This window comes from Capricornis sumatraensis, chromosome 14 (genome assembly GCF_032405125.1).
Source record: "Capricornis sumatraensis isolate serow.1 chromosome 14, serow.2, whole genome shotgun sequence".
NCBI lineage: Eukaryota > Metazoa > Chordata > Mammalia > Artiodactyla > Bovidae > Capricornis > Capricornis sumatraensis.
Genome location: NC_091082.1, coordinates 54,415,791 through 54,438,658, shown reverse-complemented (window position 1 = coordinate 54,438,658; position 22,868 = coordinate 54,415,791). Strand labels below are relative to the sequence as shown.

General features: G+C 60.8%; 3 protein-coding genes across 3 annotated transcripts in view; 1 reads left to right on the top strand and 2 right to left on the bottom strand.

Moving 5' to 3' along the window:
- Nucleotides 1–2,203: 2,203 nt before the first annotated feature.
- On the top strand, nucleotides 2,204–4,036 carry HES3 (hes family bHLH transcription factor 3). Its single transcript, XM_068985743.1, has 5 exons — nucleotides 2,204–2,263; nucleotides 2,360–2,455; nucleotides 2,560–2,641; nucleotides 3,046–3,415; nucleotides 3,718–4,036. The coding sequence occupies exons 1-5, from the start codon at nucleotides 2,204–2,206 to the stop codon at nucleotides 4,034–4,036; spliced, it is 927 nt and encodes a 308-aa protein (XP_068841844.1).
- Nucleotides 4,037–7,293: 3,257 nt separating this feature from the next.
- Nucleotides 7,294–12,414, bottom strand: GPR153 (G protein-coupled receptor 153). The gene is made up of 5 exons (XM_068986623.1): nucleotides 12,059–12,414; nucleotides 11,319–11,748; nucleotides 9,193–9,385; nucleotides 8,425–8,612; nucleotides 7,294–7,959 (listed from the first exon to the last, which is right to left on the bottom strand). The coding sequence occupies exons 1-5, from the start codon at nucleotides 12,412–12,414 to the stop codon at nucleotides 7,294–7,296; spliced, it is 1,833 nt and encodes a 610-aa protein (XP_068842724.1).
- Nucleotides 12,415–19,949: 7,535 nt separating this feature from the next.
- The window catches only part of ACOT7 (acyl-CoA thioesterase 7), a 101,063-nt gene continuing 98,144 nt past the window's right edge, over nucleotides 19,950–22,868 (bottom strand). The window contains 1 exon segment of the mRNA XM_068986308.1: nucleotides 19,950–20,246. Within this exon segment, the coding sequence (XP_068842409.1) occupies nucleotides 20,148–20,246 (99 nt within the window). The 3' untranslated portion in view covers nucleotides 19,950–20,147.

Sequence of the window (22,868 nt, the reverse complement as noted above, 5' to 3'; positions counted from 1 at the left end):
GTGAGCGGCCCCACCCAGCGCGGCCAGGATCTTAAGGCACGGGCTCTAGAGGAGTGTTTGGCTCTAGGAACTGCGGATGCCTGGGTGCAGGCGGGGGCGTCTCGTGGGCCCCTTTATTGCGGCCCTAACTCTGGGGAGGGGACGGGCCCGGTTCCCCCGCTGCGGGCCGGGATTGCTGCTCCGAGGGCCATTGGTTTGCTGAAAGGCGCGGGCGGCGGTTTATGGGAAGAGCTCGTAATTAGAGGACAAATTGCCCGGCTGCCCGCGCTCCTCGAGAGCGGGGCGGGGGTGAGGGGACCGCCGGAGAGAGGCGCGCGCCCACCTCGGTGCAGGGAGCGGGGGTGAGGGAGACCGCCGGATCGAGGCGCGCGCCCTCCTGTGTGCAGATGTGCCGCAGCTGGAAGCCCGCGCGCAGCGGGGCGCCAGGGGTTCGGTCCCGAGGAGGCGGGCGCGGGGGAGGCTTTGTGGGGCCAGCACAATGCCCTTAACACTCGGCTGCCTCCTTTGTGCCCAGCCGCGCCTCCCGTCCCGAGGCGCCTTTGTATCGCGCCGCCACCTCTCCGCCCACCCCTCACCCCCCGCCCGAGCGAGCGCGCGGAAGCCGCTCGGGCCTGGCCGGCCCCAGCGCTTCAAAGCTGCCCGGCGCGTGCCAGCGCCCACAGTTCAGCCGCGGCCCCGCGGACCGCCCGGGGCCTGGCCCGGTCCCGATCTGAACTAAGGGCCCTGCGGCCGGGGAGGAAGAACACTTTGGAGCCACGGTCACCAAGCTTCTGACTGAAAGGAGGGAGGGGCGCGATTCTCCACGCTGTTTGGCGCCTAGGAACGCTGCTGCCGGGCAGGGCCGTTCAATACCCCAAGCGGGGGTGGATATCAGAGAGGACGCCGCGGCTCTAGGGAGCTGGGGGCCCACCAAGGACCCAGCAATTTCCCCTCCCCCTCACTGCAAAGGCCAGGTTGTAAAGTCATCGGCAGCAGGGCTCCTGTGCTGAACTTTCGGGTCCTTATGACTTCCCCATCGCCCTCATAAGCAGCAGTAGGGGGCTGCATGTTCATGAACTGAGGCCAAGAGAACTCAGTCAAGGGAGATGTGTAGGTTTGAACCCAGGGACTCCCCCGAATGGACAATTCCCGTCCCTCGCAGCTAATGTAGTCCAGTTCCTGAAGCCCGAGCAGGGACTGCCCAGGAATCTTGCTGGAGCGCCTAGCCGCTGCTGGCACAGGGCCTCCTCCTCTGAGCTCCTTGAGTCTTCAGCCTGAATAATGAAGAAGGCGTTGGCATCTTGGGCCTCCAGTGATGCGCTCCCTGGAGGCTCAGTGGTCTTCCCACCCCCACCTCCCACTTGTTGGGACCCTGAGAAGGCTCAGGGGCAGGGGTGGGGGGAATAAATTCCCAGGCCTTTCCTGTAAGGGAACACAGACTGAATCGTCCAGCCTGAAGACTCAGGACTGGAGGTAGGAGAAGCTATTCTGACTGCCCTGGCCTGAGGCTGCCTGCAGCTTGCCCCTCCCCAGCTTGAGGAGAGTGGTTTAGGTCCTAATGGGGCCAGAGGGCCCCTGAGCCCAGTCTGCACCCCAGCACAGTACCTCTCCCAGTCCCGAGGTCCCAGCAAAGAGGCTGGCTGTGGCCCCGAGGGTGGGCTGCACGCTTTAATGGGACACATGTTGCTGCGTGGCCCCCGCGGGCCGGGCTTTCAGTGGCCACAGGCAGAAAATCGCTGTATTGTCCCAACATTAGGGAGACTAATGCAGCGTCGCCAGTGGCCAGAGCGTGAAGCCGGCAGAAAGGCCTCACTGGCAGGGGCTCCCAGCTTCTGTATCTTCATCAGGCCAGAGGAGGCCTGGTGCTCAGTCACCATCATTAGCAGGGCGTGCAGCCAGCTGGGCTCATGGACCTCCCCCAGTGGACTTGTTGGTGAGGCCCAGAAACTAGGGAGACTGGGATGGTACAGGGTTTGGAGAGCATGGGCATGGGAAGGAATCTCAGACTCAGGAAGAGGTGAGGATGAGAGGGATAAACAAAAGACTGGAGGTGAGGCCTGGGCTAAGAGGAGAAAACAGGCAGAGAGAAGTGAGGAACTTGCCTGTTTGTCCCCTCTCACTCCTCCCCCTCGGGGTTCCACTCGTCCAGGAGCGCCTCATTGACATGTAAACGAGGGTTCCCTATAAAGGTGGTGCTGCCTCCAGAGGGCTCCGCTAGGACAACATGGGCACACAGCCCGAGACCCAGGGCAGCTCTGGCAGCCCCACTGGCAACTTCCGCAAGGTCTGGGGTTCTGAGGGTTGCAGGGGTGAGGGGTAGGACAGAAGGCGCTGAGAGGACCAAGGCTCTGCAGGTCATGTAACTACTGCTCACCCACAGGTCTCCAAGCCGTTGATGGAGAAGAAGCGAAGAGCACGCATTAATGTGTCACTGGAGCAGCTCAAATCATTGCTAGAGAAACACTACTCGCACCAGGTGAGACGGGGGACACGGTGGAGGTAGGGGGGGTGATATAATCCCCGGCCTCATTTGCTTGAACCCAGGCTGCGGTCCTAAGAGCCCTTTCCATGGATCCGCAGATTCGGAAACGCAAGTTGGAGAAGGCGGACATACTGGAGCTGAGTGTCAAGTACATGAAAAGCCTTCAGAACTCGGTGCAAGGTAGACGGAGGACCTGGGAGGGTAGGGCAAGGGGCTGGAGAGGGAGACTTGTGGGGTCAGAGCCATGGATTCTACAAGGCCAGATAAAGGAGAGATGAACAGAAAAGAACCGCTCAGGGCAGCTGAGGGAGGAGGTGTTGCTGTAAGTGAGGAGGCAGCAAAAGCCTGGCTGGCTGCAGACTTGTAATCCGAGTGAGTGGAGGTCTGGACCCATGGGAAGGGGGTGAGTTTCGGCCTCCCCGCCCTCCCCGCCATAATCGTCGCTCTCTCCTCTCCCTCCTCTTCCCTCCCTCCACACTTCTCCCCTCCCTTTCTCTCTCCTCTCTACATCTCTCTTTCCCTCCTCCACCTCCCTTATTCTCCCCTCCTTTCCACATTTCTCTCGTCCGCTGCCCTCCTCCTAGGGCTCTGGCCGGTCCCCAGCGGAGCTGAGTACCCGTCCGGCTTCCGCGGCTGTCTGCCCGGCGTTAGCCAGCTTCTGCGGCGCGGAGAGGAGGGCGGCGCCGGCCTGCACGGCCCGCTGGTGCACGAGCGCGGGGGCGGCAGCACCATGGACAGCGCCAGTCCCGGCCCCGAGGCGCCCGCGCGGCGCGGCCCCTGCACGCCCCCAGTTTGGGCCCCTGCTCCGGCCCCCGGCGGATCGCGGTCCCCGCCACCCCGGCGCCTCCTCTCTGGCGGTCTCCCCGGCGCCTCCACCAGCATCCCGGCGCCGCAATCGACTTCTCGCCGCTTCGCGGAGAGCCCGGGGCCGGGGCTGCGCTTGTGGCGACCCTGGTGAGGCTAGATGCGGCCTCGGACTCAAGGGGACCCTCGTCTGGCCTGAGGACGCAGAGACTGTTTTGAACGGTCGGGACCCCGGTAGTCGGTTCTGGTCCCAGGACGGGGTGACCGGGAGGGGGCCGCGTCTCTGCTAACTCGGGGAAATACACGAAGCTATGAATGGACCAGGTTCTGAGAGTCTAGGCGTAACCCTATCCTCTCCCCAGTCCTAGCTACTCAGGCTGGACCCGCTTTCTGCTCCTTCCACTCTCTAGTGGGGCTGGGAGGGGGTGTCCCGGGCTGCGCCCCTTTCCCAGGGCCCTTGACAGGCCGCCCGCCCTCTCCCCCGCCCCACGGCCGCGCGGCGGTGGGAAGGTCGCCATCCGCAACGGCCCAGAGCGGACCCCTCGCAGCGAGGAGAATCGCTGCCCCGCCCCGGCCCATTCAGCGGGCCGGGGACGCCCGGTTCCCACCGGCACAAAGCGCGCCAGGCCCCGCCCCGCTAGCGAGGGGGCCCAGCCCACCCCCACCCTAGACCCACTTGGCTTCCACGGATTCCCACCCCCTCCGCACAAGGCGCGGCCCACCCGCTGGCGCGCGCTCCTAAGTCAGTTCTCTCAAAAGCCCCCTCCTTAGAGGCCCCGCCCGGTGAGGTGCTCAGCCTACCGCCACCACCACCCGAAGCCCTGCTCCGTGAGGCCCCTGGTAGGGACCCCGCGCACCGTCCTGCAAACTGGAGATATGCTAGGGCAGACTCCGGCTCCTCCCAGGGTATAGTTCACTAATCCCCACTCGGAAAAGACCTCGGCCTCCCAGAGTCTCGGCCTCGGACCGCTGCCTCCAGGGAGCCCACCATCCTTGACAATCCTCGGAGCGCTGTGCGACGGTTAACGCGTTCGAAAATGAAGTCATTGCTATGCCGGGACTCTAGCCCGGGAGTCCCGGCCCTCGAAGAGCGGGCCGGACGCGTGGAGAACAGGGATCCTGCGCTGAGATCAGGAGGAGATTGCGGCACCTCCTCCCACCATCTGGAAATTCAGAATAGACAGTGCGAACCTGTGGAATGGGTATAAAGAGGCCATGAAGGTTCTAATTTCTCCCATGATGAAACTGGGTGAATCTGTTTGAAGTACAAACATCAACCTTGTATAAAACATTGCTTTTGGAATTGCCCGTGTCTTGCCCTGTGCTAAACCCGTTCTGGTCAGACCGCGGAGAGAGGCGGCCCGGCTCCCCTACCTGACCCAGCCGGCTCTCTGGAGCCGGGGCTGGGGTCCCGCAGTGGTGGTCCTGGGGCGGCCTCTTGGGTCTCCGCTTTGGGGCACTAATCCTGAGGGCCACCAGGTGGCGCCCTTACACCGCGGACCCAGGGGCGCGTCCTCCAAATCCCAGCCCGGGTTGGTGGGCGGGTCAACAGGCACAATGAGTCCGCCTCCCCAGGCACGCCTCCAATCGCAGTGCCCCTGGCTTTCCCGGTGGCGCAGATGGTAAAGAATCCGCCTGCGAAGCCGGAAACCCGAATTCGATCCCTGGCTCGGGAAGATGCCCTAGCTAATGGAATGGCAACCCACTCTTATTCTTGCCTGGACAGACCATGGGGTAGCAAAGAGTCGGACATGACTGAGCAACTAACACTTTCTCGCCCTCAGAACCAGCCTCACTGGAGTTAGGGGTCCCTGAAGCCATCCCTAGGCAGGCGCAGCCACCTGCACTCACAGGGCTTTGGAGCCCACCAGGCCGCTGCTCCTGGCCCGACTCACCTGCAGGATTTGCATAGAGGAAAAAGTCAAGTCCGACCCAAAGGAAGGGCGCACTGAAGGAGGAATTCAGGACCCAGAGGGAGAGACGTTTAGGGGCAGCTGGCCAGCAGTGCTGTTAGATTCTAGGGCGGGGTTTCCATGAAACTGGCCTGGGATTGCCTGGTGCAAATTATATAGGAAGTTTTTATTGGAGTCTGTACAGAAGAGAAATGCTCAGTTGTCAAAAAAACTACAAACGGATCCCTGGCTCTGGGGTGGGTGGTGGTATGAAGACAGAACTCCCTCCCCGGTGAACCCAGGGTCAAGCTGCTCAAGGCAGCAAACAGGCCTGGAAGCTAGACAAAGTGAGAGAGGGGAGCCCCAGGCCCTGGTGGCCTCCACTTGGGGTTCTCCCTCCTCTTTAATTTTGTAAAATCCAGGCCTGGAGGGACTTGAGGGGATCACGCCACCCTGCAAGTATTGCCGTTGGATATGAAATACACAGAGTGAAAACTCAAGGTGGACAAATCAGCCAGCCTGATGGGGGGGTCGGGAGGGACAGTGGCTAACTGGTGACCTCTGCCCCAACATGACATGTTGACCTTTAAAGGCACAGCAGCGTTGGCGAGGCAGGCCTCCCATGGCTGAGGCTTGACTGGAACATTCTGATTTACTCACCTGTGGCCAGCTCCTCCCCCCAAGTTACCCCACAGCCAGAGACTGAAAGGGCCTCTGAAGCTGAGACAGAGCTGTGTAGTCCTCCCCAGGTCCCTCTGGCACTGGGACACTGTCTGAAGGGTGAGGAAGCCGGATCGGCCCCCAGAGGGGCAGAGACAGTGCTGCAATTCCAGATTGCAGAGCAGGAGGGAAGAGGGCATAGGCCAGCTCCTCGCAGGCCCCTGGAATCCACTCCAGACCTACACAGGTAGGGGCCACTGCATGGAGGCAGGGGATGGGATGGGACTGCCTTTGCATACACCCCAGCCCCTACAACCCAAGGTCCACGGGTATTCCTGGGCCTCTTCTTAGACTGAGCCTAGGGTCATCCTCCATGCAAAACCCAGCAGACACTCCCTGGGGGTCCATGGCCAAGCCCAGGTCTGCAAGAGGTGTGCCTAGCATGGATAGCAAGAGAGTCCTGACTCCTGGTGGAGGAAGACTCACCATGGACCAGACCTTACACCCAGAACCTGGGAGGACTCTAAGCCAGGATCCCTTTCTGGCCAGACATGCACAGGTTGGGGATGGGCACCAGGATAAGGAAGCCCACTCCTGCTTTGCTTCAGTTCTCTCCACCATGTACCCCACAACCTTCACGGCGGCGGTCCCAGTGGTGGCTGATGTGGTGGGCACAGACAATGAAGGCAGAGTGATGAGGGAAGGGATGCTGATAGGGGTCAAAGTGAGCGTGGTGCACTGGTGATGGTCCAAGTGTTGTGCTTGAGCTTGGCTGGGGAGAGTGCCCAAGGGGGCCAGGGACACTAAGCGGGGGAGGCCTCAGGCTTGGGGGCCACACCACGCCACTGAAGACTGACCCCCACAGAGGACCCTGGAGGATCCTATGCTACTTTCCCTCCCTGTCCACTCCGTGGCCAGGGTACACAGACCAGGAGACCTGTCCAAACAGTCCTGAGAGTTAACGTGGTCACCTGCTCATCACAGATGGGGAAAGCGAGGCAGAACAGGTCAGCAGGGAGACCTGCTCAGAGAACTTGGTTTGGGCTCCGAAGACCCCTGTGCTTAGAGACCCTCTGTACCCCACCCCCTGAGGTGTGACAATTACAGTGCAGAGTGGAAAGCCAGATGGAGTCTGGTGGCTCCTGCACGGCTGGGCTTTGTTCTGTCTGGTGGTGTCCCTCTCTGGGCAACCCACCACCACCATCACCCTAGCCCAGTTGCTTCCGTGTGGAGCCCGCCTTTTCCCAGGCCCCAGCCTTACTCTGCCCCGGAGGTGCCCTGCCCAGAGGCTGGTCCGTACCCAGGGTGGTTGTCCAGGGCAGGCGTCATCCCTCCAGGCAATGGTCGCCCCGTCAAGGCTGGCACATGTCCGGACAGCATGCCGCAAGCCCAGCCCGGGCTAGGGTGGCATCTTTGGTGCTTTGGCCCCGTAGGCGGCCCGGCCCGCCTGGTGACTTGGGGAGGCGCCAGCGGGTCCTAGGACGCAGAACCCAGTGAGTCCGAGTGCAGTGTGACGTAGCCTGACGACTCCGAGGGCGAGCTCAAGAAGCTGCTGGTGCTGCCCGCGCCCGCCGCGCGCAGACCCCCAGGCTCGCCCCACGATGCGCTCAGGCCGGTCCGCAGGGTCCCGGGATGCGTGTGTGCAGCCGGGAGCGGCCCGGGGCTCCTCTGCGTGCCGCCGCCAGGGGGCGCCACGTCCCCACCGGGCTGGGCGCGGTCGGGGGCAGGGGCGCAGGCGGGGAAGGACCCTGGCGGGCCGGGCTGGCGTCGTAGGGCCTGCGGCTCTCGCTCGAAGGCGGTCAGCGCGAAGGCGTCGGGCAGCAGTGAGGCCGAAGCGCAGCGGACGCCAGGCCCGGGGCGGCGGCGCGGGCTGCTTGGGGGCGAGCCAGGGGCGCGGCGTGGGCCGTCATCCAAGGCCGGGGGCCTCAGAGACAGCAGGCTCTCGGCCGAGCGACGTCGCGGGCGGAAGGGGGGCGCGTCCTCTGCGAAGGCCAGCAGGCTGCCGCGACGCCGGTCGGGCCCGCCTGGCATCACCAGGGCGGCTAGGTCCTCGCCGGAGCCCCAGCGTGGCAGGAACGTGGGCAGCGGGACAGCAGCCCACACGTCTGCGTCGTCGTGAGAGAAGCGTCGCGTAGGCGGGACCTGTGAGGATCGCGGGGTTAACTCCCGCTACCCTCCTGGAAAATGGGGACCTAGCCTCCCCTCACCAGGCAGGGTGGCCTGGAGTCAGGGGTCACCAGGCCAGGGGCCCCTGGTTTGAAGTTGTGCGATTTGGGGCAACTGACGATCTCTCCAAATCTCAGTGTTGTCATCTGTAGCTTGGGTCAACTGGGAAGAAGTTCCCTTGAGTAGGGTGCTAAGCCCCAAGGGAATAACATAGGTGCCAGGTTGAGCACCCTCCTAGCGCACAAGGGAACTGGGGCACAGGGGCTGGGGTGCCCCCCATGGGCTCTGTGACCTGGGGCCAGCCCATCTTGGGAGGTGAAAGGCAACCCTGGGAGACAGGGCAGACACAAGATTGGCTCCTACTCAGAGAGGAAAGGCCTTGGAGAGGTCAGGGTATCCCCCACATGCATATTGCGCGTCTCCAGCCCTGCCCGTCTCTACCTGCAGGTACTGCATCTTGTCCTCCTGCAAGGGCCGCAGAGGGTAGAACTGGGGCAGGCCCCCCTCCTCCAGGGCAGAGAGCTCATACTTGGCCATCCTCTCCAGGGCCACAAAGTCGCCCCCATAGCTGTAATCCAGGGAGCGCTCCAGCACTAGGTCTGGGGGGACACCACGTTCCAGGCTGGTATCTGCAGGGCAGGGCAGAAGTTTAGGGCCATGGAAACTTGGGGGACTTCAGGAATGAACCCCAGGGACCCCCAGAGACACCCGCAGGGCTGGTGGGCCAGTTAGCAGAAAAGGAGGAGGGTGGGGTGCTCCGTTCAAATCCTGACTCTGCCCCCTTTTAGTTGAGGGGCTGGAAAAGTCACAGACCCTGAGCCAGTTTCCTTTATGGGGACGGGAACTAAATAGACACAAGGAGTTGACACTGGCTGGAAGGTGGCAGGGGCTCAGCCCAGGGTCACACTGTTACTGCTGGGGAGAGACAGGACTGGGTCCTCAGGAGCCCCTGGGGGCAGCTCACCAGGACCCCTAAAGTCAGAGACTCCAGGAAATTCAGGCTGCAGTCCACAGCCAATCTGTTAACCGGAACATCTGATTAACTGAAACCCTGAGAGAGGGGCAAGCCAGACAGGAGAATGCTCCATGGGACACTTGGTCCCTTAGGGGTTCAAGCACTTCTGGGGTAAATCAGTGGATCTGAAACCTGTCTTCCCACTGACCCCACTGATCTCCCCCAGGCGCTACTCTCCACGGGGCCATCCTCACCATCATCCGAATCCTCATCGTTGGCCATGAGGGCCACACACTTCTCCCAGACAGCCTTGAGATCAGCGCGGTAGCGGTCACAAGCCCAGAGGAAGACGGGCAGCAGCAGGGCCTGGGTCACCGAGCACCACAGCACACACAATGCCATCCAGGGCGCCGAGGCGTCTGCCCGTAGGCTGCTGAAGCTCACCACCTGTGGGCACAGGGGTCGGCCTGGCACCCGGCAGGACCCCCATCACCCCGCTTCCCCTCCCAGCCTCAGTTCTCCCATATGCAGGGCAGGTCTGACTGCCCACCTGCCAGAGAAGGAGGCAGAGGAGGTGACAGAACTCTGGGCTTTTGGGCAGGAAAGGGCCAGAGTGTGAAGGGAGAAGTCCATGCCCACCCACCGACAGCTGCTCGCTGCCAAGATGGACGGGCACCAGACTGTGTGCACCGGGAAGCAGTGAGTACAGCCTCCCTCATTTCATCCGTGACCGCCCGAGGATGGGGAGCCAGGATTACCAACCCATTTTTGAGAGCCAGGTCTCCAATCTCCCGGTTCAGGGCCTTTCTACCATCCTCCCTGCTCCCTAGCTCGTGATCTCCTTGGCCCTGCCTCTACTCTGGAGGTTGACCTCAGACCCAAGTGGGGAATCAAAGCAGTTTCTGAGGATCAGAGGGTCTGATTCGGTGGCTTTTGGGTCATGGCCCAGGGGCCCCTCATTCCTCTGCTCCCAGGGGAGTTCATTCCTCCACTTGGAATGACACTGAACTGTTCCCCTTTCAGAGCTGAATGGGCATGATGCAGACATACATTTCTTCCACGCGAGCTGTGTGACCTTCAGAATGATGCTAAACCTCTCCGGGGCCCAGTTTCTTCATCTGTGAAATGGGCCGAGAACATCTTGAGGCAAAGTTTCCAGACATTGCACCAGGCCTGCAGCATCATGTGGGTTCCGTAAACAGTACTCCCATCTATCCCCTGCTGAAGAGAAGCTGGGGGGCCCTCCTCCCACTGCTATTCCCATCTGGCTCTGCAGTTTCACACATGTGCCTTCCCTCTACCAGCAAAGGGCCCCACTGCACACAGGAGGTCTCCACCCAAGGGGTAACAGACCCGTTAAGGGTGGGGCTACACCCTGCCTATGAAGCTGCCACCCCACCTGTCACCTGCTGAGGCTGGGGTTCTGCAGTGATGTCCTGCTCAGCTGCTAGGATGAAGCCTCTCTTGGGTCCTTGCCCCTCCACCAGTCCCTGTCCAGCTCTAGACCCTCCAGGGGCTGGGCTGGAACCTTATGGGTGGGAGGGCTCGGCTACTGAGTCCAGACATCATTCTTGGGCTAGGCCTGGGGCACAACCTCATAGACAGGAGCCCAGGCAGCCTTCATGGGCCTTGGACCCTACCTGGCAGTGTCTTCAGACCAGCCCTCACCTTGATCTTCCTCAGCTGCTGGTGCGTGCAAGCTAAGTTGCTTCAGTGTGTCCAACTCTTTGTGACCCCAAGGACCGTAACCCGCCAGGCTCCTGTGTCCATGGGGTTCTCTAGGCAAGAATACTGGAGCAGGTTGAAATGCCCTTCTCCAGGGGATCTTTTCGATCCAGGGATCAAACCCACATCTCTTATGTCTCCCACACTGGCAGGCGGGTTCTTTACCACTAGTGCCACCTGAAAGCTTATTCGGCTGCTGGGATCAAGTCCACCTTTCCAGCACACATTCAAGGCCTGCCCTGCCTCCCAATTCAGGACCAAAGCCAATTCTGCTACACCACATCCCCCCTCTGTCCACCCTGGGACCTGGGTCCAAGAGGAAGCCTGTGACCCCACCTTCCATAGCCTCTGTATCAAGTGGACCTCACCCAGATCAGGGGTGGAATGTCTCCTGCAGTGTGATGAAAGACCCTGGTCTCTGCAGCCACCTGACGTGGGCTCAGTTCCCACCACGGCTGCCCTGACTATATATTGGTCACTTGACCTCTCTGAACTTTGGTTTCCTAACTTATAAAGTAGGGGTGATGATGCTGCCTCCTGAAAGGATCAGTGTGAGGAAGATTCAACCGCTAATGCCTGGAGCACACCCAGCCCTAGTCTGTCCCAGAGCCCATGTCCCCCCGCCAGGCTCCTACCACCTGCCAGGCTCACCCACCAGCACGGGGAAGCCCATGAGGCAGTCATAGATGACCACGATGGTGGCCACCAGGCCAGTGATCTGCAGCGAGGTCCTGGCAGGCTCGGAGCCGTCGATAGAGGAGCGGCGCTTGCCCTGCGCGTCCTCCACCACGATAGTGGGCACAGTGAAGGTGCGGCGGTCCGCCCGGCGCCCCACCTGCACCGCCAGTGTCTGGAAGAGGGCAATGGCCGTGCAGACTGCACCCATGGCCACACTGCCGCCCACCAGCAGCAGGAAGCAGACACCGAAGCCCAGGCCGATCTCAGCCACGATGAAGCGGCAGCCGTGGGTGTAGAAGCGCTCACTCGTGTCATGCCAGCCAACGGCAGGCAGGGCCGACAGGATGAAGGACACCATCCAGATGCCCATGACTGTGTGGACTGCCTGCTTCTTGGCGTTGCTCAGCCTGGCACAGGGCAGGGACAAGACAGAGAGGGACCTGGCATCACTCACAGGGTCTCTCCCCAAGCCCTGAGGGTCCTCGACTACCCTGGTCCCCAAGTACACTGTCACACGTCCCTTTCCCCAAGCACTTCTGCACTGGGTGCCTGCACACCCACACACACCTACATGCACGTACCCCTGTAGCCCTCAGTGCAACACAGATGTAGCACCTCGCATGGGGCCCTGTCCCCACACTGAGGCCGCTGTGTGCTCAGGCACACGTCCCTGCCCAGGATGTTTGTGTGCACACAGGTACCCGCCCAAGAACTCACCGGTAGTTGACAGGCCAGCGGACCATCCACATGCGGTGGTAGGAGAGGGAGGTGACGGAGAAGCAGGTGGCCAGGGTGAGGGTGTAGAAGGTGGACACGAAGACCTTGCAGAGGCCCTCGTTCCACTCGTAGTCGGGACGCTGGCGCCGCAGCTGCACCACAGCATAGGTGGCGATGGGCACGGCCACGTTGAGCATGTGGGTAGCCGCCAGCATGCACAGCAGGAACTCTAGGGGCTTCCACTTCTTCTGCTTGGCCCCCACGCTGAGGATGCCCCAGGCATTGGCCAGCAGCGAGAGGCCTCCGCATGCCAGCCAGCCCACCGCACTGCCAGGCAGCCGCCTCTCATCACTCATGGTGCAGACGGGAGCTGGCCGGCGGCTGGGACATCCTCCTCAGGCTGGGCCTCAGCTTAGCGCAACAGTCCTCACATGTGCCGGCCCAGGGACACCAGGGACCATGAGCATCTGCAGGGGGAGGGAGCGGGGGCAACACAGGGCACTCAGTGACCCTCCCTTGGCTGCATCAGCAGAGCTCTTGGGGCTCCTGGGAGTGGGAGACAGAAGGGTCCCCTGATGCTCCGTTATCTGTCCGGTCCTGGCTTGGGTGGGGCTGCTTTGCCTTCCTCTCTCCTCTCTGAAGCCTCCTGGCTCCTGGGGGGTGTATACAGTGGTGCTCAGTCAATGCACATCCCCTCACTTCCATCTACTCCTGGTCAAGGTGCGGCATCTAGGCTTGCTTCCAGGCTGCGTGCATCCTCAGGGAAGCTGCCAGGCCAGGCCTAGGTGGGCCCTGTGCCACAGGCATTTCTGGTATTGTCCCAGGACCAGCCCTCTCATCTTCACACTTCCCAGATCCACACGCAGCCCACATGACGCTGCCCCAGTGCACGATGGGGGCCCTCAGCTTCATCCATCCCATTTCATTTGGCCAATGAGGACAGGCCTGGAGGATGAGCCCCCTGAATCTGTGAGGAAAGGGTGATCTGGGAACCAGTTTCCTGCCTACTCTGGGAAAGCATGGCTTGCTATTCCTGGGTCAGCCCCCAGCAGGCCTTCCATGGCCGGGCACACCTGGAAGGTCCTGGCAGAACCCCAGGCTGGGAGTCCCATCAAGCTCCAGCACACTAGCTGTGTGGCCCCACAAAACCTCACTCATGTCCTTGGAAATGAGGATGACGATGCTTCCTCCAGGGGGCAGCTGGGTGCACAGATGCCTCATCTCTAAAGCCCAGGGCAGGCCAGGTCACAAACACAGTGGGTGCTCCGGACACCTTGAGTAACATGGGACTATAGCTGGTCAGGGAGCAGAACTTGGCCCCAAGGACAGCCTGTGGGTAGGAACCAGGGACACAGGACTCAGGCAGGAGGCACGTGTTGGGAGCTCCCCCATCCTACCAGAGAGCAAAACGGTGATCCCCCCTTCCGGCCTGGCATCTCCCTGCACAGAACAGTGGCCGGTCCTCCAATATGAGGCCCCCCATAGCAGGCCACTCTGGCCACAGCCCGGAGCAGGCAGTGTGGGGAGAAGCACAGTGCTAAGTGCAGGCCTCCTGTGTACTGCCTGCACTGGGGCCTTCTCACTCTCTAGCCTGTTTAATCTCAGTGGCTGCAATTCTCTTGTCCCCAACAGGGAAGATCCCCTGGAGAAGGGAATGGCTACCCACTCCAGTATTCTTGCCTGGAAAATCCCATGGGCAGAGGAACCTGGTGGGCTACAGTCCATAGGGTCACAGAGAGTTGGACATGACTGAGAGACTAACACTTTCAACACTTATGGGTACCACTGAACCAGACACAGCCCCATGATCTCCCAGGGACTGTTCCCAGCTTGGTGTGGACAGGCCATTGCAGGCCCCTAGTACTCAGGACAGGGGAAACACCACTTCCTGGCCCACTGCTGGGCACCCCTGCTTGTGCTGTACAGAGTGTGGCCTTGACCCCAATGGACACCAAAGGATCTCTGAGTCCTATGAGTCTCATTCATTTCTGTGCCCTTGCTACGGGCATGCCTGGGCCCCTGACCCAGATGAGAGTCTATTCCGGACCACACCAGTGGCCACTAATGGCCTTGAGGGGGGCTGGGGGACTTCTGGAGCCAGACAACTTCCTTCCCAAACATTAGGCTTCTACTTATACACCTGCTGTCCCTTCCTCACCCCAGACCCAGCACGGGAGGAGAGGTGGCCCCACTAGACCCTCCAGCAGTTGTTCAGGTGTCCAGCAAGCCTCCTTGACCTCAGCATACAGATGCCATTGATGTGGGGTAAAGAGCTGTTAAGACTCCAGCTCCAGCTCCCCAGCCAGTTACATGATTTAGCTGGGTGTCAGGTTTCTCATCTATAACTGGACATGAGGGTATCTGTCCAGAGAAGCCTGTGGGTAGCCAAGAAGTTACACCACAGAAAGTGCTTAGAATGGAGCTAGGCACACAGAAAGTGCTCAATAAATGCTTGCTGTGTAGATGTGTGTACTAAAGGCCTCCCTGCTCTCTGAGCTATGGTATCTCTTAAGGTCCAAGACATTGAGCTCAGAGGTGTATTTGAGCCTCAGACCTGCAGGCAGACACGAGGTAAGCCCAACCGAAACCTGGGACAATCCAGCTTTGGGGGTAATGAGGCCCCAGGGCTACCCTAATGGGTACCTTCATGGGGTATGGCAGCCTACTCTCAGTCCAGAATGGGCATAGTACACATGCTGCTGTGGGTCAGAGGTTTATGTTATCAAACAGAAAACCGGGTTCACCATGCACCTGGTGGGCTGACGTCTATTTCTTTCTTTCTTTTTTTTTTTTCTGATGTCTATTTCTACTTGCTTTGGGCTTCTGTGGCTATCAAACTGGGAGGCATTTCCTCAGGTGCCCAAGCAGGCTGTCTGACTCCTGAGACCCTGGGCCCAGCCCAGCTCACGCTGCCCACCTGTTGATTACTGGTGCAGAATGGTGGGGAAGATGCCACGGGCTGCCACTAGCACCACCGTTCATGGTGCCAGTTCTTCTGACTCGCCTAACTGTCTCACTTCAGGGAAGGGTCCCAGGTGTGTGGGCAGGAGAATGTGCCCTACAGGGGACATTCATCCTTCAAGCAGGCACCCTCCTCTCAATTCACACACTCAGTGATCTTGTCTGAAGGACTTCCATCACCCCTAGTAGTCCAGTGGCTAAGACTCTGAGTTTCAAATGCAGGGGTCCCCAATCCCTGCAGGTCAGGGAACTAGATCTGTAACTAAGACCCAGTACAGCCAAACAAACAAATAAATGTAAATATTTTTTAAAGATGGTTAAGCAGAGGTAAAACCATTTGCCCAAGTTCTTATGTGCCTGAGCCAGGATCCAAACTCTGTCTGACATCAAAACCCTGACTTCTTAAACATTAAAATGCTTGGATACTTGGCTATTTTTTCTTCCTTGAGCTAAGGTTGTCTTTCTGAGCCTCTGACCCAGGCAAGATGGGTCCTACTATCCCCGCAATACAGACAGGAACAGTGAGGCTCAGAGTCCAGGGCAACACTGGGGAGGAAGCATGGGCTCTGTGGACTCCTGAGGTGGTTGGTGGTCCTAGGATGGGGAAGGAATATCTCCGGGATGGGCTGGGGAGTGGAAGCTCGGTCTCCAAATGCAGAGTGAGAGGCAGCTGGCTCTGCAGAAACCAGGAGACCCTCTTCCTCCAGATTGGTGACACCTTCTGCTCATTCACAGGGAGCAGGGGGCACAAGGGCCAGACCCCAACCGCATCACACTCAGTCTCCGCAGCATTCCAGGACCGGACTTCTCCCTCCCTTGCATCCCTGAGCCGCTCCCTGATGTCCCCTCCCCTTAGGACATCGCTGGGCAGGCTGCAGGTGTGGCGGGCCTGGGACCCACCGGACTCCCTCCGCAGGGGCTGCGGGCGGGGCCCCGACGTGACGTCACGGCCGCGGGCCAATGAGGCCGCATGGCCCAGGGCTCTATTGCGCAACAAAGAGAACCCAGAACTTGAAAGGATTCCCGGGCTCGGCTGCCGCCCCCAGGCTGCTCTCCGCCCGCGCTGCTGCCCATCGGTCCCGCAGGGCCCCGCTCGGCCGACGCCCAGGGCGGAGCTCTCGGCGAGGAGCCTTCACATCTCCAACACGCCCCCCGCCCGCCACGCCCGCACCCCCACCGCCGCGGTCCCCGCTCCTCTGTCCTCCGATACCCCCGCCCGACCTGGCGCTCGGTCCGGCCCCAGCGGGGCCCCCGGCGCTGCCTAGCCCCGAGGGCGCGTCCGAGCGGCGGCCGAGAGCCGAACGCCGACGGACTGCGGTCCTGGACGCCCCCCGAGCTTCGCTGGACAGGGTGGGCCCGGGACCCTCAGATCGGCCATCCCCGCCCCCTGCAGGCAAGTCCCCCAGGGCGGCGCTTCCAGGCCCAGAGGAAGCGGCCGACCCCGGGGAAGTTACCCAAAAGGTCCCCAAGTTGGGTGGGGGGCGGGGTGCGCAGACCTAAGCGGAGCCCGCAGCCATCGGACAGGCCCTGTGACCGACAGACCGCGGACAGCCCCTCCCCGCCTGAAGTCCCCTCGCCTGGGGTCGCCTGCCCGACCGCCTCCGGGCCAGGGTGGCGGCGCTTACCCTGCATTCGGGCGCCCGAGGCTCCAGTTCGCTGCTCCCGCCTCCGGCTCCGGCTGCGGCTCCCGCGCCCCCTGGCCTAGCGCGGGCCGCCGGGGGCCGCGAGGGCGGCCGGCAGCGGAGCGCCCCGCGGCCCGGGGCATCCTGGCGGCGGCCGCCCGTGGCCGGCGCGTTCCGCTCAACTCGACCCCGCCGCCCCTCCCTCTCTCCCCTGGCGCCGCCGCCACCGCGGCAGCGCTCGAATCCCGCCGCTCGGCTGGCTGCGCCCCGGCGGCCGGGGGCGGGGGGCGGAGCAGGGCGCATGCCTCTGCGGGCGCCTCCGCACCGCCCCTCGGACCGCCCCGCCCCCGCCTCTCGAAGGCGCTGCCCGCTGAGTCTGTCTGTCTGTCCGCGCGTCTCTGGGTCCTCAGTCTCGCACTGGCGGGGGCGCGCCCTCCGCATGCGCGCCTCCCGGCCGAAGCCCCCTAGGGAGAGCGGCGCCTCCCGCGAAGCATGGGCAATCTTGGCCTCTTGCTGTCGTCTTGGGTCTGTTCACACTCTGGACGCAGGACACGGCCTGCAAACCGCCTGGGGGCCTGGGGCAGGAATGGACAGTGGGAACCTAGGGCCGGGAGTAGAAGGCTCAGGGATGCCTTCTCAAAGAAAGCCGTGTCTAAGGTGAACTATAGGGACGGGGCATGGAGAGTACTTGTGGGGACCTGAGGACTAACTGCCTCCAGAAATTAGGAAGTTGTTCATGCGGGGAGTCCGGGCAGGGAGAAGTGAGTTTGGGTCAGCTAAGGATTCAGACGTAGCTTCGGCCCAGCGCGGGGTTGGGGGCGGGGGTGGCGGGGAGGGGGGTCCACCATGGGAATAAGGGATCGTGTGAAGGGCTGCCAGTGGTTACCTCTCCTCCCATGGGCTCAGAAATGTTCTCTGTGAAGCTGAGACCAGGCCACTCAGCTGGGAGGAGGCGGGATGGGCGAGTCGGAGTCCCTGGCCCTCTCCTCCCACCATCGGGAGCTCGCCCTACACTTAGCTAGCTGGGGCAGAGGCTGTCACTGCTAGGCTAGGTGGGGAAACCCAGTAGTCACCTCGATGGGGGTCTCTGGAGACCCAAGTCACAAGAGAGAGTGGCCGCTGGCATCTTGGCATCCTGGCTTCCCCTCCAGCCAGAGGATGCTGCCTGCCTCTTCTAGGAAGCCAGTGACCACATGCATCCTGGACAAAAGCCCTCCAGAGTCACCCCTGGGCCTCAAGGCATTGTCCTGCCACACATCTGAGAGGCAACCATGAGCGGGAAGCCCTGTGCCCAGAGGAAGGTAGGCATCTGCCCAGGACCAGAGTCAACCAAACGCAGTGAGTGCTGGCTGCACCACCCCATAGCCTGGCTCCTGTACCCACCTACACCAGCTCCACACCTGGAGACAGCTGGAGAGTGAGGAGCAGCTTTTAGGGGACCCAGAGGGAGCCATAGGGTCAGTCTTGTGAGACACATTAAAGCTGTCTGAATAGCACAGTTTCACAATGAAATGGAGTTGGTGAGTGTGAGTCCTGGGCCATGTGCTCCCTGTGTGTGGCTTCTGGGTGATCAGGGCCCCTGTGAGCTCTCCGTGGACAGGCCAGCTCCCTGCCCATGTGGTCCTGGTTGTAAACAGACCAGCAGCAGCAGGAGGCTGACACAGGGTAGCTGGTAGTCAGGTGTGGCATTTCTAAGGCTATCTAGCCATCCAGAGCCTTGGGCCCGGCTGCTGCCCAGCTGGCAGAGGGAAGCATGCCCCATACCTGTGGCCCCAAGTGCACCTCCACAGCTCACCACGGCTACCTGGACTAGTACCCCTGCCCCAGCTGGCTCTGGGGGCACATGGGAGATGAGCTTCCCAGGGCTGCCTTTGAAGAACCCCAGGACTGGGGTACTTGGGGCCTGGCATGGCCGACTATGGTTTCTCAGGGCAAGGTTTGGCTGGCCTGCACAGGGCGGTCTTGCTTACCCTGCCAGGCAGGCCGCTTCCTCCTCCCTCCCTGCCTTGGGCACCCAGGAAGCTGGCATGGGAGGGTGTGTGTGGAGCTGGGGAGGCTGAGGCAGCCTCCCAGGGGCTGGGTTGCTGTGGCCTCTTGTGGGTGTTCCCTCCTGATGCTCCCAGGCAGGAAACAAATCCGTCAGCCGGGACTGGGGCCGAGACGGATTCTGAAGGTCTTGGCGGGCGTTTCTGCACATCTGGAGCTGTGTTCTCTCTCCTGGGCCCAAGGGAGCCCTGTGTGAGGCTGCGCCGTTGACGGCCAGTCTCATTTCCAGGCTTCGGGGATGAGCCTGGGTCAGGATCATTCTCACAGGCAGCAATGACTGTGCTGTTGGAGGGGCCATTCTCAGCTGTGGGTGAGGACCTGGCCCCTGCAGTGGCCTCAGCCTCTTACCTGCCCTGAGGCTGCTGGACCAGACGCGTGCGCACGTGCACACACACAGCTTCCTCCCTCACACATGCACATGTGTGCAGAGACAGGGATACCGATGCAAGTGCATGCATGCACACAGGCTGACACACTGCCCCTCAGACCCCCACGCCACAAGCCTTTCCAGTAACCCCACCTGCCCAAGTGGCTGGGGGTTTTTCCTCAGGCACAGAGGCCCTGGCACTAGCTGAGGAGGCCCCCCTCCAGCAGAACCCCTGCCTCTTGGTCTGAGGTATCTGAGCTGCCTCTGGTGAGGAGAGGCCAGGCCCAGGGCAGGGCAATTGTGGTCGGTCTGGCTGAGTTTGGCTCTTTTTTACAATATTTGTCTGTACTGGGTTTTAGTTGCAACACGAGGGATCTTCAATCTTCATTGCAGCATCTGAGATCTAGTTCGCTGACCAGGGATTGAACCCCAGCCCTCTGTATTTGGGAGCGTCTTAGCCACTGAACCACAGGGAAGTCCCTGAGTTTGGCTGTTTCTGACAAACTTTGAGTCCTCACAAGTGCCCCAGTTCCCATCAAAGGCACTGGATAGGCCTCAGAGCCTGGAACCAAGGCCCCTGGGCTGCGGTGGGAGGTGGGACGGGAGGGAGGGGTAATCTCTCTGACCAGCAAGTCATCAGGCAAACACAAGTGGGCGCTAGGGCAGGTCCAGGTCCAGGCACCCAGAGGAGTGGGGCGGGGCAGGGGGGGGCGGCAGGAGGGTGGCCCCCAGGAAGGTAAGGGAGCCCACTGGGCCCCTGGGTGGCCCCCAGATCCTACACCCAGGGAGAGTGCAATCCCCCAAGACAAATGACCACCTAGACCAAGGTCCAGCCAATCAGTAGCTTTATTAGTGAAGCTGAACTCTACATACGGTACAGTGTGTGCCCAGGTCACCCCAGGGTTTCCAGGGACTGTGCGGGCACTGGGACAATACTGTGTAGCGTTTACACTGGGGTGATATAAATAAAGCTTTGGTGTAGAGGTTTTCGGGAGAGGTTAACACTGCGAGACGAACACTTCACACAACCCCAGTTGTCAACACGAACTTCTAATGATGAGGCGCTGGGGCCTGTTCCAGGCCGGAGGGGCATCTAGGCCTGAGTCTCCACCTGGCCCTGCCGCTTCGCCTTCATCTGCAGGTACCGCCCTTTGCCTTCCTCGAAGCGCTTCTTCTCGTCCTCAGTCTCGGGCTGTGGACACACAGAGGAGCAGGCAGGTTAGAGAACCAGTGAGTGTGGGCACCACCCCCGGAGGGTGCAGAGAAGCCGGGCCAGGCCCCATCTTCCTGCAGCCCGTGGGGCGGAGACCCCACATTACTCTCCACAGCAGGCGGAATCTGAGCCCAGGGCCTTCTTGAGAATGAACTTCAGCTGGAAATGCAGTTGATGATGAACTTGAGAGAGGGGCCAAAGGGGGGCCCTGTGTTTGCACTCCCAGGAAATGCCAGCTACTCTTGGTCTCTGCCCCAAAGGGAAGTGGGGACAAACACTGTGCTGGCTGCGTGACCTTAAGAAGGCCACTTTATCAGGAGTGAGTGACCGCTTTGTGGGCAGTCTCCCCTGGCCAGCACCGAGGCCTGGGAAGTGGCACCTGGTGTCCACCTCACCTCTTCTCTGTACAGCCTAAGAAGCCAGCTCCTCAAGGGATCAGAGACTTGGCGAAAGGCCATGTTTTGCCCAGGACCATCCTGGCTCATGCCTGCGGACCAGTATGATGGTGAATGGACCCCCTTTCATTCTTGACGGTGGCCTGACCTAGCCACTAAGTGCTGTGGCCCCGGACAGAGGTCACAGCAGCAGCACCAGCTGGTCACTTCCAAGACCCCATCTGTCTCACCGCAGAGTTCTTTCTCACTGCCCAGGGGTCAGGGATTCAGGCTTGAGCTCTGCTAATTCCTCTGGAAAACACTGCCTTGCGACACTCTGAGGGTGTCTGAAAGCCAAAGAAATGGGGCAGGTGCCCTTCATCTACAATGACACCAAGCCCCAGCAGCTATTTTTAGGCCCAAGGGTTTTACAGGCAAATGGTATATTGACAAAAGAGAGAACAATCAGCCAGAGGACGGAATGTCAGGTTATACCCAACACTCCCTCCCTTTCAGCCTTCTCAGAAATGGTTCTCTTAAATGTCACCAGGTGTGAACTATCAGCACCTCACAGCTTGGAGCCATCAGAACATCCGGGCATCTGAAGCACTAGGTTGTGGTTCTTAGAGTGGTTCTAGTCCCTGTTTGAAGACTCTCAGGGCACAAGTAGAAAACGCTGACTTTTCCAAGATACATTATTGAAGGCTGGCTCTGGTTTCATCTCTGGCTGACTTTTAACAAAATGAAACTTGAGGCTATGCAATTTGACCTAAAACATCCCAGGAAAATGGAATGTTCTATCTCCATTTCAGCAGGAAGTTCTAAGTGGGGGGAGGAGGCACGAGACATCCTTGGGGCCCCAAGTACTCCAGCCCCTGATGAAGGCACCCCATGAAGACAAGGCCACATCCTGCTGAGCCCCGCCCAAGGCTCCCGCGTGCATCCAGGTAAAAGGTGCGAGATCAGGGGCTTCTCAAATGCGCGTGTATGAGTCACTGAGGATCTTGTAAGCGCAGATTCTATGCGTCTGCAGTGGGTCCGGGGGCTGGGACCTGTTTCTAACACGTTAGGTGATGCAAGGCAGCCGGCCCATGGAGCACTGTGGGTAGAAGGACCCCGGTCCCTCTCCATGTCCATCCCTGTTCTAAATGAAAACAGAAGTCATGTCTGACTCTTTGTGACTCTATAGACTGTAGCCTGCCAGGCTCCTCTGTCCAAGGGATTCTCCAGGCAAGAATACTGGAGAGGGTTGCCATGCCCTCCTCCTAAGGATCTTCCTGACCCAGGGATCAAACTCAGGTCTCCGTCATTGCAAGCACAGCCAAAGTGACCAAGAATGCAAGGTCAAGGCCACCATGCTAAGACAGTGGGGACTTTTTCCTCTCCTGCCTCTGTATGGGACTTGCCTGGCATGGTTGGGACCTGTGGCTCCCATCCATGACACATAAAAATCCACTGGATTGTACACTTACACAGGCAACCACACAGCACATAATCATATCTCACAACCACCACAGAGGTGTGAGTGAGTGTCGTCCTAGTTTACAGAAAGTCAAAGGGAAGGTTCAGCATCGTGGGCCCCTACCCAAATCCAGGCACTCGAGGGAGGCAGCAGGGCAGAGGCAATGCTCACGGAACTAAATCCAGCCTGGATGCACACGCTCCCACGAGCACGCCGGACACGCGAGGGAGGCAGCAGGGCAGAGGCGATGCTCACGGAACTAAATCTGGCCTGGATGCACACGCTCCCATGAGCACGCCGAGCACCCTCCACGGGACCCTGCCTCGGGGAGCTGGCCGAATGGCGGACCTCACACCAGGAGAGAGGCGGAAGGTGCTGCACTAGGAAGGTGACAGTGGCCTGGACCAAAGCCCAAGTGGAGCAGAGTGAGATGGTCTCAAGGGCCAGGTGTAGTGAGGGTTCCTGGGAAGGCATGAGGTCACCCCCCAGCTCATGAGAGTCTGTGTAACCACCCAGGAGGCGTCCAGGGTCATCACACCCACCTCCTACGACGACGTGGGGCAGAGGCTGAGTGACCTGCCCAAGCAACAGCCTGTAAGAGGCAGAGCCACAGTCTGAGCTGCTGCTGTCCCCCAGGCCAGCTTGTGCTGACAGGCTCTCAGGGGTGGGGCTGCTGGTGGGCATCAGGGCACACGGTGGCCCTACAGCATCACCCTGGTGAACATCCAGAATGAATCTGGAGCCCACCTGAGTCTGCAGGGGCCC